This window comes from Larimichthys crocea, chromosome XI (genome assembly GCF_000972845.2).
Source record: "Larimichthys crocea isolate SSNF chromosome XI, L_crocea_2.0, whole genome shotgun sequence".
Taxonomy (NCBI): domain Eukaryota; kingdom Metazoa; phylum Chordata; class Actinopteri; family Sciaenidae; genus Larimichthys; species Larimichthys crocea.
This window is the reverse complement of record NC_040021.1, coordinates 12,771,611-12,784,344: the sequence shown is the minus strand read 5'-3', so window position 1 is coordinate 12,784,344 and position 12,734 is coordinate 12,771,611. Positions and strand designations below refer to the sequence as shown.

The 12,734-nt window shown below is 41.5% G+C and overlaps 2 protein-coding genes across 4 annotated transcripts in view; one reads left to right on the top strand and one right to left on the bottom strand.

The window, feature by feature from the left end:
- LOC109139081 (uncharacterized) overlaps positions 1 to 4,366 on the bottom strand; it is a 19,014-nt gene extending 14,648 nt beyond the window's left edge. The window contains exons 1-3 of one of the 2 annotated variants that reach the window (XR_003463238.1): positions 4,114 to 4,366; positions 2,508 to 3,479; positions 1,968 to 2,379 (exon numbers count right to left, since the gene is read on the bottom strand). Coding sequence is in view for 1 of the 2 variants with exons in the window: in XM_027284590.1 (XP_027140391.1) it covers positions 2,290 to 2,379; positions 2,508 to 3,479; positions 4,114 to 4,131 (1,080 nt within the window). In the remaining variant the exon portion in view is untranslated. Of the gene's footprint in view, positions 1 to 1,899; positions 2,380 to 2,507; positions 3,480 to 4,113 lie in introns of those variants that run through there. The other variant, XM_027284590.1, reaches the window with a different exon arrangement.
- gnpat2 (glyceronephosphate O-acyltransferase 2) overlaps positions 1 to 12,221 on the top strand; it is an 18,546-nt gene extending 6,325 nt beyond the window's left edge. For both annotated transcript variants that reach the window (XM_027284589.1, XM_027284588.1), the window contains 15 exons: positions 5,580 to 5,786; positions 5,863 to 6,039; positions 6,712 to 6,841; positions 6,994 to 7,121; positions 7,207 to 7,282; positions 7,546 to 7,697; positions 7,890 to 8,020; positions 8,224 to 8,465; positions 9,224 to 9,481; positions 9,560 to 9,639; positions 9,821 to 9,961; positions 10,923 to 11,022; positions 11,106 to 11,199; positions 11,334 to 11,395; positions 11,508 to 12,221. In XM_027284589.1, coding sequence (XP_027140390.1) covers positions 5,580 to 5,786; positions 5,863 to 6,039; positions 6,712 to 6,841; positions 6,994 to 7,121; positions 7,207 to 7,282; positions 7,546 to 7,697; positions 7,890 to 8,020; positions 8,224 to 8,465; positions 9,224 to 9,481; positions 9,560 to 9,639; positions 9,821 to 9,961; positions 10,923 to 11,022; positions 11,106 to 11,199; positions 11,334 to 11,395; positions 11,508 to 11,560 — 2,031 coding nt within the window. In that variant the 3' untranslated portion in view covers positions 11,561 to 12,221. The remainder of the gene's footprint in view (positions 1 to 5,579; positions 5,787 to 5,862; positions 6,040 to 6,711; positions 6,842 to 6,993; positions 7,122 to 7,206; positions 7,283 to 7,545; positions 7,698 to 7,889; positions 8,021 to 8,223; positions 8,466 to 9,223; positions 9,482 to 9,559; positions 9,640 to 9,820; positions 9,962 to 10,922; positions 11,023 to 11,105; positions 11,200 to 11,333; positions 11,396 to 11,507) is intronic.
- The last annotated feature ends 513 nt before the right edge of the window (positions 12,222 to 12,734 follow it).

Here is a 12,734-nt window from a genome sequence, read left to right as displayed (position 1 = left end):
CTTTTAAAAAATTTGGCCGTCCGTTCCTGGCGTCTCCCTCCAGCACTTTTTTACAGTCCGTGGGACTGTAGTTTCTGTAGTTGTCTTTAGAGAGAGATTCTTTAGAGAATTTGAGAATTTTTTGTTCGTGTTAGTGGTCTTCTTTAGAGAATTCTTAGAATTGTCCCTCTAGCACCTTTTCACATCAGTCGGACTGCAGTGTAAGTAGTTTTTTGCTTTAGAGAATTGTTCCCTCCCGCACCCTTTTCAATCATTGGGACTTCCTGCTAGTAGTGTCTTTAGGAGATCGCGGAATTGTCCCTCTCTAGCACCTTCAACAGTTCAGTGGACCTGGACTGCAGCCGTTTTTTTTTTTGCTTTAGGAATTGTCCTTTCTCTCTAGAACCTTTTCACAGTCATAAGGGCAGTGTTGTGGGACTGCTAGTTTTTTTTGTGTTTTTGGTCTTAACGATATTGTTCCCCTTCCAGCACCTTTTTTTTCACAGTCAGTGGTGGACGTCGTTCTGATAGGTCTTTTAGAGCATAGAATTGTCCTTTTCGCACCTTTTTACAGTCAGGGGACTGCAGTGTCTTTAGAGGACTTTCGGAATAGAAGGAGATCTGTGAGAATTGTCCTCCCTAGCACCTAGCCACCTTTTCAATCAGGATGGACTGTAGCTTGTCTTTCGAGCATTTCCTCTAGACCTTTTCACAGTCAGTGGCCCTTTTTTTTTCTTTCTCTCCCCAGTCCTGTGTGGACTGTGGACTGCAGTTTTCAGTTCGTTTTTTGTTTGTTGTTTTGTGTTTTAGTTTTTTTTTTTTTTTTTGCTTAGCGCAATTCGAGAATTTGTCCTCTTTCTTTTTTTAGCACCTTTTACTCAGTGTGGGACTTGACTGTTGGACTCTGCCGTTGTTTTTTTGGACTCTGCAGTTAGTTGTCTTTAGAGAAGACTTCAGCCCTCCTTCAGCTCTTTCTACTGTTAGTGCTGATGTGGTGGAACTGCCAGTTTTTTTTTGTCTTTAAAAAATTGGCGTCCCTCCAGCACCTTTTTTTTTTTTTCTTCCTCCTTCCCCTCCCTGTCTCTCCTCCAGCACTTTTTCTCACAGTTAAAAGTAAATGGACTGCAGTTTTTAGTTGCTGTTTGTTCTTTTAGAGGACTTGTCCTTCTAGCAACTTTTCACAGTCAGTGGACTCTCTCAGTTTTTTTTTTTGTCTTTAGAGAACTATACGGAATTCAGTCAGTGTCGATTGGACTTCCCCAGTTTTTTTTTCTTTAGAGCGTTGTTCCTCCCTGCACCTTTTCACAGGTCTTTTTTTCCTGCCTTTTTCGTTTTGTTGTCTTTGGACCTGCATTTTGTCTTTATTTCTTTCCGCTTTGTTTTTTATTTTTTTTTTTTTTTTATTGTCTTTAGGATTGTCCTCAGCACCTTTTCACAGTCAGTGACTTGCGTAGTCTGTAGAGGATTGTCTCTTCTTTTGTCAGTATCAGTTTTCTTACAAGGAATTTGTCTCCTCTCGCACCTCTTTTCAAGTCAGTGGAGCCAGGTTTTTAGGTTTAGTGTGTCTTTAGAGATGGGAATCTCTAGCGACCTTTTACGAGGTCAGTGTTTTAGTATAGTTTTTGTCTTTAGAGAATGTCCTCCAGCACCTTTTCACAGTCAGTGGACTGTAGTGTCTTTAGAGAATGTCCTCTAGCACCTTTTCACAGTCAGTGGACTGCAGTGTTTTTCCATGCTCAGTTTTAGTTTTTAGTGTCTTTAGAGAATTGTCTCCAGCACCTTTTCACAGTCAGTGGACTGTAGTGTCTTTAGGAGGATTGTCCTCTAGCACCTTTTCACAGTCAGTGGACTGCTAGTAGTGTCTTTAGAGAATTGTCCTCCAGCACCTTTTCACAGTCAGTGGACTGCAGTGTCTTTAGAGAATTGTCCTCTAGCACCTTTTCACAGTCAGTGGACTGCAGTGTCTTTAGAGAATTGTCCTCCAGCACCTTTTCACAGTCAGTGAACTGCAGTGTCTTTAAAAATTTGGCGTCCTCCAGCACTTTTTCACAGTCAATGGACTGCAGTGTCTTTAGAGAATTGTCCTCCAGCACCTTTTCACAGTCAGTGGACTGTAGTGTCTTTAAAAAATCAGTGTCCTCCAGCACCTCAAACAACTAGAATCACTGATATTGAAGTCTTAATTTTGAGGAACAGTCATAGTTAAAACACAGCACAATATACATCATTGATGTATTTATATACATCAATACAACAGTAGGGATAAGTTATTATCAGGACAGTGGCTAAAGCTGGTCCTGATCCTGGTCCTTATAAAAGCATCACGTGCATCCAAAAAGAAGGCCACTTGGAGTGATTTTCTTCCACAGCCACCTTCTTCTTCTTCTTATTATTGTTTTTCTGGGAAAGTAATAAAAAATAAATAAATATCTGCAGTTGAACAAAAGATTCAAGCAATGTCTTCAAGGATTTTTCATTTTTTCATAACTCATGAAGACTCAAGATTTTTAACGTAAATGCATCCTCACCTTGGAAAAGACGTTGCGGAAGAAGTCAAAGAAGCGATTGCTTTTCTTTGCTTTGGTTTTCTCAACACCAGTTGGGTCTTCGTCCGCCATGCAGTCCACCAACTCTCGCTGAAATGGCATCAGGTCTGTACTTTCACCACCACTGGAGGAGGTAATGGTGGTTGTCTCTTGGGAATCACAAAGGCCCTGTTTGCTCTGTGCAGTGCAAAAAATTGTCCAGTCGGTGCTGGGTGACCTGACGGGCTCATCCAAATATGCAAGTGGAGCTGGATGAACTTTTCTCTGATCTCTATTTGAACACCTCTTCCCCTTTTCACAGTCAGTAGATTGCAGTGTCTTTAGAGAATCAGTGTCCTCCAGCATCTTTTCACCCTCAGTAGACTGCAGTGTCTTTAAAGAACTAATGTCCTTGGGTGTTTTTGCAGCCTGAGTGGCCTCCAGTGCCTTTACAGCTTTGTCAATCACCAAAGAGATGAGCGTTTTTGCTGCCTCAGCAATGACTGTTTCGTTGGAGGAAGAAGAAGACAGGCTCTTATCCGACCCGATGGTCAGTCTGGAGGTTGATATGTTCTCTGTGGTCTGGACTTCCTCTTTTTCTTCAGAAACAACTGCCTCTGTCTCCATGTTTTCAGGATCAAAAAAGCTTTGGCATACTGCTTTAATCACCTCATTGACATCCTGATGAAATGAGGTGATGACCTCTGAGAGAACTGAATCGGTGCTGCAAGACCAGGAGCCGGAGAGCAATGATCTGCTTTCCAGGCTGATGTTTTCATGGATGTTGAAGCAGGTGACCTCTTCTTTATCTAAGAGGTCATTACACTGCATCAGCTCATCGTCATCCATCGGTATGTGATCGATGAACCCTGAGATGGGGATGTTGTTGATCTCAGGGGTCAAAGAATCCATGGAAAAAGAAGGAGACCTAGGCCTTTTGTCCATGTTCTTCTCCTTTTCCATGTAACTGGAAATCTAGTGAAGAAACACAAGATCAGAAAATTGTAAGCTGTCTAGAAAAGGTGTTGAAACCTTTAACAGGACATAAACAGAAGCAGACAAACATTTAGGCTTAAGATCGTTTACAGTATGATACATATCATATACTGTATGTATACAGTGAATTATCATTTGTACAGATATTTTTGCACAATTTTGTACTTGTTTGTATGAATGTTTTTCTAAATAATCACTCATTATGGTCAATTATAACATTGGTTTTTCATGTTTAGTGATGCAAACAATGCACATGACAATCTGTCATCATGATTTGCATCAATATTTGTGTTTTTGTATGTATGTTCTGATTCACGGCTCTAAAATTTTGGTATTAGATGTTTTATTACTATTAATTCTCCAGTTCTCCTCCTTTGTTTAGTTTTTGTATTTCCAAACAACAATATAAAAGTGAATTTTCGGGAAAAGATGTTTTTCTCTAATTAAATAAGTCTAACATCGACACATTATGTGGTACTGTCCTCCAGCTCGCACTGACACTCACTTTCTGATGCTGTTTCATGTCATAAACTTCACTAAAAACTTTTAGCAGGTTTCAAATTCATCTCTAAACCAATTTAGTCCTTAAGTCTCTTATGGTGCATTCACCTACCTGTCTTTGTTCAGACATCTTTCAGCTGAGTTCGGTATATTAGTTTTGTTTCTCTTTCTTTTCTCTTCTTCTGAGTTTTCTGTCGTGAGATTTCCTCGGTTGGAGTGGGAGGTTTTGTGGCAAACTGTTCAGTAGTTCAGTGCAGACAATCTCTCTGTAGTCACAGTGTGGACACTGACTTATATACTAGTGATGGAACTCAGAACTCTGGAACACTGTATTCCAGAACTCTCTGTTTCCATAGCACATGTGTGTTTGTGTGTTAACATGTTTATCCTCATGATGTCCTCACAAGTGACAAAATAAGATTGAGTTTGTGTGTGTGTGTTATACCTATACATAAGTTGCAAATAGGACTGTGTTGAACTGAGTGTGAAGGGGCTTTAAATTTAAAGCGACAGTGTGTAACTTTTCTAACAGATTTTAAAATTTTAAATCTTTTTTTGGCCTTTTATGCCTTTAATGTTAGGACAGCTGAAGATAGACAGGAAGCTGTGGGCAGACAGAGGGGGAGTGACACGCAGTAAATTAGCCGTGCGATGCGGGATTCGAACCGGGGCCAGCTGCAGCGAGGACTATAACCTCTTACACACAGGGCGGCCGCTTAACCCACTACGCTACCGACCGCCCCCTTAAATCATTTTGATGATATACTGACTTGTAATCAAGTGAATAGCGTCTCTGTCATCCCCACTATGTACCACATACACCTGCTCTTGCACAATGTGACCAAGTACGCCACACTTTAGGGCACAAAGTCGCACCGACCAATTATTTTGCTGATTTTGGTGAGACTGGATCATATTTTATGGAGAAAATGTTTCCTGCTTTCCCTCTGATGCTCTGCATCATCTTCCTGATGGACAGTAAACTCCTACGAGACTACTGCCGAGGGAACCGGGGAACCGAGGGAGTGTTAATATTTGTACCACAGGAGTTTTTGGGAAAAGAAGGTTTACACAAAAAATGAGAGAGTGACCAAACAAGAGCAAATCATGGACTGACTTTTAGTTGTCAGCAAGATCTTCGTAAAATAAAACACTGAAAGACAGACGCTGATCTGGGCTTCTTCAGCTGGTTGCTATGTCTTGTGTTGTTGACCTTGCTTGATGTCTCCCAAAATGCGTTTTGGTGGAGCGTCTGCCCAATGTGTAGGGGCTCGGTCCTTGCCATGGCGGCCCAGGGCTCAGGTCCAACCTGTGGCTCTTTCCCACATGTCATTCCCCGTCTCTCTCTCCTCACATTTCCTGTCACTCTTCAAGCTGTCTCTGTCAAATAAATCTCAAAAAGGCCAACAAAAATATCTTAAAAAAAGAAAAGAAAAGCATTTTAGTTTCTTTCTCTTTTTTTCCCTCTCACGCCTACCCTATCAGATCAGCAGTGTTTCTAGTCTATTCTTGTCTATTCTCTTACACATCCAACTTTTTATTCACTTTCACTTTAACACGCATGACTTCTTCTTCCAGTATCGGGATTCGGGCAGAGCAGGCTCAGGCTTGGAAAATGAGGAGGAGTTTGTGGATCTATTGGATGAGCAAAGGCGCAGCAGTGATCTTGGCTTTGCTCTGAGGACCTTCAACCCTAACCCCTTCAAAGGAGCCTCTCCCTGCTCCACGGCTGACCTCAACAAAGCCGTGCTGGAGTCCCAGTATCTACGCTACATGGTCAAAGAGGTGGGATGGTGCGATTTTGGAAAAGATGCAACAAAAGACACTGTTGCTTCATTTTCTTTCCTGCCTTCATCCTCAGATCGCCATGGAGACAGGGTCATCGGTGGAGGAGGTGAGAGAGGAGGCTTGTGGGATTTTGGAGGAAATGTCTCAAAACCTGCAGCTGGGGTTTATCAGGCTAATGGCCTACGTACTCAGCAAGGTGTTCAAGAGACTCTTCACCAGCATCTTTGTCAACACAGAAGGACTCAACACGGTCAGGAACAAAATACCAATCAATACTGTGTTCTGAACTACAGCACATTACAATACATTCATCAGAGACAGGATTGTGTCCACTGTCCAGTATAATGTACAACCTTTGAATTAACCTGTTTCATATAAAGTAGATCTCAGAACATTTTCTTCAAGCAATTATTAGGAAGTAGGGAGGAAGCAGTAGAGGGGGTGACACATAAATGCAGCATCATAATATTTTCTGTTTTTATTTACAAATGTCTGACTTGTAATACTATAAAATATATCATCTTTATAGCTGCGATTTATAATATTTACATATCGAAAACAACCAAAAAATAATAATTCTCAAAGGCCAAATAAAGAAAATATACTTATTAACTGTTTTGCCCAGAGTTAGCTGTGAAGATTGTGACCACTCTCTTGTCAATATGATAAATATGAGGCTATAGCTAAGCAAAGCAACTAAATTTAATTTACACATCTGAGAGTGGTATCGATCTTTTCATCTAGTTCTCATCAAAAGAGCGAATGACACTAGATTTACTAGTGTCTTTCCAACAAAACACTGACAGGAAGATTAGCAGAATGTTTTCTAACAAGCGTTGCTTCTCAGATTACTACACCAAGACGCTGCTATTGATACAAGATTTGATTTCCCTGTTTTCTTTTACTTCTCTGCCACTTCCAGCTTCAACAAGCCATTCAGGAGAGCCCTGTCATCCTGATGCCCAATCACAGGAGTTATGTGGACTTCTTGGCTATCTCCTACATCTTGTTCAGCTACGACATCCCAGTACCTGTTATTGCTGCAGGAACTCGCAAGTATCTATTTGAATTGAAACAACAGAATATTAGAGATAATACAGTGTTAAATTAAAACATCTCAGGTATACATTTTCATAACTTTGTTTGCAGACGCTCACTTCTCTCCCCTTCTATTTATTTCTCCGTCTCTCTTCTCGCTGTAAAGCTCTTGCAGGGATGAAGATGATCGGCGAGATACTGCGTCGCTCTGGAGCTTTCTACATCCGACGTGCCATTGGCTCTGACAAACTGTACTGGGCGATGCTGTCAGAATATGTGAAAACCATTGTCAGGGTAAGGACATTTGTTAGCTAGTTAGCTCTTCGGTATTTGACAATCTGTAAACAGGGTTTACAACTGTTTCATGTGTTTTCTGTAGAGAGGGTTTGCTCCTGTGGAGTTTTATGTGGAAGGCCTGCGGAGTCGCACACTAAAGTCTCTGATACCCAAGATAGGTAAGTGTCAGGTGTCACTCTGCTAGGTCCTAGGTTATAAAAGTGTCTTGTGTGTCAGACAGTATTTGATTATTTTGGGACATTGTGGCCTTGAAGCTCATGAAAGACGTTGATGAGACAGATAGTGGCCTTTTCTTTCCACCCTTTACACCTGTACCCGTTTCCTGTACCAGTTTGTCTCTCCGACCCATGATGAGTGTTTTGTTTTTTTGCAGCTATTCATGCATTGCCATTTAATAACTTGTATCTGCATGTGTCTGCAGGTATGATGCACATGGTGCTGGAGCCTTTCTTTAAAGGTGAAGTATATGACATCACATTGGTTCCTATCAGTATCAGCTATGACAGAGTGCTGGAAGAATCGCTGCTTGCACACGAGTTACTCGGCATCCCCAAACCCAAAGAAAGCACCACGGTACATCCCGGTCATGTGTGATGTTGTGTGTTACAGATGTAAAACTACAGGAAAAAATGAATTTCATTCGTTTTGCAAACAATGTATTGTTGTTTCTAACCTTGCGGGTCAGAGGGGTTCATGCATGAATAAAGCTGATTATTTTCTGGCTTGTGATTCACTCCCAGCTTTGCTCTCTCTCTCTCTTTGCAGGGTCTGCTGAAGGCAAGCAAAGTACTCCAGGAGGATTATGGCAGCATGCATGTGAACTTTGGCCGCCCCCTATCTGTCCGGCAGCTGTGTCAGGGCAAGATAAACCGCTGTCAGTATAACCTCATACCGAGGTAAACAGTGACACATGACAAACCAACCGAACTCTTTCACATCTTACTTCAAAATGTATTTGTTAAATTATATGTCCTACTGTATCTCCCTACATTAAGTCCTTTCATTATGATTTAATTGGAGATTTTGACACAAAACACAAATTTAGTCAGAAAAATGTTTGAATCTGCCTCACCCTCCCCTTCTCTCCCTTTATCCACAGAGATCTTCCTCAGAAGCCCAACGCAGAGACTCAGGACTGTGTGAACTGGCTTGCTCATCTGATGGTACGAATCCAAGAGGAGGGCTCTGTGGTCAGCCCTTGGTCTCTGATGGCCTGCCTGTTGCTCCAGACTCCTATTACAGTGCTGTCACAGGAGGGCCTGCTTTGGCATCTGCTCACAGAAAAAACCCTCTGGCTCAGGAAGCTGGCACTGGACTTTGGAGCTCGCCTGAACTGGCCTGGTGGGTGAGAAGATGGATTTATTTTATCTGTGTGCTGTAAAATATTGTTTTATTAAATTAAATACAGATGCAGCTGCTTGAGCACATGATTGAGATAAGTGATCTCCTTTCAATGGGATTTGATGAGATTTTCCCTTGAATGACCAGTAGGTGGCACTTGTATAATGCATCACAAGTGAACCAGACAAAGTTATTGAAAAAAAGTGGTGGAAAAGGTATTCAGATCCTTTACTTCAATTAAAGTACTCATACCAAATTGTAAAAAATTAGTAAAATTTAACTTAAGTCAAAGTATGTAAGTACAACCAGTAAAATGTAATTTGTGTAATAAGTATTAGTATTAAGTACTTAATGCAGATAAATCTGGATTTGTTAAGTCAAATGAATGAAGTGAAGTAGATTTTTAAAGTGGCATGAAATGACAGTACTCAAGTAAAATACAAGTACCTCCAATTTGTATTTAAGCACAGTACTTGATAACTGAGTGGTTTCTCTCCAGCTGAGTCTGTCAGCTCTCACCTGTCAGGCTCCTGGACCTGGTCTCAGGTAAATCAGACAGATTAGATGAATGTGAGTTGGCACAAGTGATCAAAGATGTTAAGAGGATTAATGCCCTTTAAGTTACTTTAAGACTCCACTGACCTGTCTTACTTTACAGGTCTTGTGTGTGTGTGCAGACACGAATATTTCGATTCAACCCTCTTAACCACCAAACTACCCATTGAACAATAATAATGTGGAGAGCCTGATTTCTGCAGGACAAGTCCCTGACTCGGATGTGATGTCATCCACTGTGGCCATTCATCGTTCCGTAGTTCACCGTAAAGCAGGATGCGTCTACCTGGTTCGGGAGGAAGAGCCTGCAAGGAAACGTCCAATCAGCCCTGAGGAGGGTGTGATAAGGACAGCGGCGGCGGTGCTGATGTTAGCTTCCTATAGGAATCAGTCCATACACATTTTCTTGCGTCCTGCCATGCTCGCAACGGCCATACACATCACAAAGACCACACAGAGAGGTGAGCGCTTGACACAACCTATTTTTGGAAGAATCTGTTGTCGTCTTGCTTCATTGTGATCCACTCTTCTGTTTACAGACGAACTCTTCACCTTCTTCTGCTTCCTACAGGACGTCTTCTCCAACGAATTCATCTTCATCCCTGGAAAGTCGTCTCAGGTAACAACTTCATCTTCCAGGCCGCGGCTTCCTTTGAGCTTTGATAAAGAGGATGATGAAATATTAAGTTCAGACATGATCACAGCTCTTCTTCTGAAAAATTGAAGTTGGAACATAATTCCAAGTTTGGTACATGAGTGTGCAGTTTGTTACTGTTGATTTCTGTCTTTTCATTACTCAGGACTTTGAGCAGGCATGCTTCCTCCTGAAGAAATGTGGAGCAGTTCACATCAGTCAACAGGAAGTGCTGGTGTCAGATGTGGGGCTGGAAGTGCTATCTTTCCTGCGGGCGCTGCTACAACCCTTCATAGAATCTTATCAGGTCCTTTGAGTGCGATAACGCAACGTGTGCGTCGATAAGAATCAGGCTGTTTTGTGAAAAATGTTTCATTTCAGCAGGCTACAGTCCTTATCTCTCTTTCTAAAGTTTTGATTTGTTGCTTAATTTGAATGCAGAACATGACCTGAAAGTAATTAAATTAAATCCACCCCAGTGGAGACAAAAGGTTCCTCATTGAGTTTCATGAGCTGTTGTCGGGACGCTGCGGTGGGGAAGCTGCAGTAGCATCCAGGCACGACAGCCCTCCCATCAGAACTGTATGGAGAGTAGGAAGAAGAGGGAGGAATAGCAGAAAGAAATGGTGCAGGAGATGGGAGTGGTGTAGAACGAGAGCAAAAGAAGTTTTTTTCTTCGCTTATTTTTAGGCCAAGTAATTTCATGTAAATCTGACTAGTTCATGTCAACAAAAATTAATGAAACAAAACGGCGCTTAATGATTTGTAACATAATGTTATTCCCTGGCAGTGTGAGGTTGGCAATGAAACAAAAAATGAGACCATCATGTTGGAAATGCTTAATTTTACACATCTATAATTTGTCAATTTTCTAAACTGTGATAGGTATCAGTTTAGTTCGTTTAGTCGTTGTTTAAATAAGATTTGCAGAGAATATCATTTATCTGCTTTAACCCAATAAATGAAATATAAAAATTCCAAATAATAAAATCAAAAATGTTTTTCATGTCTTTATATAGAGAGCTGGTTTATATCGGTGTAATTTTTGGAATCTGAGTATTTTAATTCAGCAAAAATAAAATTTGTTCTGACATACTGACACATACTGAAATTATTTTTAAGAACATACAGCCAGTAATTAAAATTCAGCTTTGCATGCAAGTCTTGCAGTCTGATTATACAAAACAGGTTCTAACACCTTCCAAAACTTTGTCTCTAACTTACAATGTGCAATGTGAACCAGTTTGATTATGTGTTTTTATGTCCAGGTGATGTTCAGGTACCTCTGTGAAGAGGAAGTTCATGTCCTCTCTGAGAAACAGTTCCTACCTGCTGTGAGAAACGTGGCTACAAAGCTCATCCTCTCCGGTAAAAACAGTAATGACCTCTGATCTCTAGAACCATTTCTATCAACAAATCATTCCCTCATCATCTCATCTGGGTGTTTTTAGGTGATCTTCACACCTACGAAGCTCTCTCGTCTGACACGCAGAAAAACGTTTTGGTGGCTCTGCGGAGGCTGGAGATTGTGACAAAGTTGAGGGCGTGAGTGACGAGATTAGTCACCCGCAAATCTGTTTGGTTTTAAGCTCATTTTCGGTGGTGGTTGATAAGCTGTATTTCTGATGCCAGAGTTACACTTGTTCAGTTTCTCTGTGTGTTTGTCTGTGTTGTCACAGGTCAGAGCAGAACGAATACAGAGTGAACAAAGCAGCTGTCAGAAGAATTGAAAACATACTCTGTAAGTTGGGATAGTTTGATGAAGATGAAGCAGATGAAGACTTTCATGCAGCTTTTAAAATATTCGAATGTTGACCTAACTAAACACTTTCCTGTTTTCTCTGTCATTGTAGCCGGGGAAATCCCTCCTCAGATGCTCCAGACTACACCTGATGCAAGACTTTAGCCTCCATTAAACCAGAGCCCTCTTCTCCATCAGCTCACAGTCCTGTTTACCCTTACATGACCCCTTCCTCCTTTCCCACTTCACTTCTTCTTCCCCCACTGTGCCTTTACACCGCTGCCAGTCGAGTTGCTGCACTTTAATTCTGCACTCAGACAAAATAGTTTGTCCGGGACGCCAGTGGCCAGATTTAACCTGGCAGTGTTCCACTCATGAACGTGTGCTACCTCCTCCCCCTCTCTGTGTGTCCTTGCTCTTGTTTCTTACAGATCTCGCAGGGCTAAGATAAAGCTACAAAGACCAGGTGATCCAAAGGTGACAGTATTGCTGATTAAGTGTGATGGCTATGAAGAAAGTCGTCCGTGTGAATGAAGCACTAGTGATGTGTGTGGCTAAAGATACTGAACCATAACTGTATTTCAGTCAGTTACATTGTGTTTTAGTATGTTTTTATCTGATAGAGCACTTTAAAACAAGCTGAATTGCTGGTATAGTGAGTGCAATTAGACAGTAAACACTGAATAATGACACTTGATTGTATGTACATTAATCTATGAATAAAAATCTAAATACTGTATGTCAAACACCGTAACCCATCAAAGATGTGAGATTGTTTGTTTGAGGCATTTATTTTTACAATAAATGTAAAACAAGTGTAACAAAATGCACCATAGATTATTCTTTTTTTACTTAAATATCTTTTCTGTTGGTACAATAGTGAGTGACACCCAGAGGTCAAAGTTCAACCTCCTGTCACCTGTGGCTCCACCTGTAACCCCTCTGCAGTTAGAAGAAGGCCCCTTAATGTGCCAGTTAACCGGTATATTGTTTTACAGATTTATCTATACACGGGTGGTACGTCAACTTTGATGCGTAAAGCGCTGACGGGGTCTTGGCAAAACACCGAGATGTATTCCAACACTTTGGAATTAAGCTTTTTCTCAGTCTCTCTGGCTCTGTGCCGCTCTTTGTCCCATCTGTCCTTCTCGCCGTTCATTTGGGAGAACAGGTTGATCTGGATGGTTCGCAGCGTGGCTGCCAGGACGTAGAAACCTCCCTGTATCATGTGGCAGAAGGCGGCGCCCACACTGAGCGCCGCGCCCATCAGGTTGGGCAACGTCTCGCACACCACACACATGCCCTCCAGGAAGTGTAGCGTGCCTTTCCTGGCCAGAGG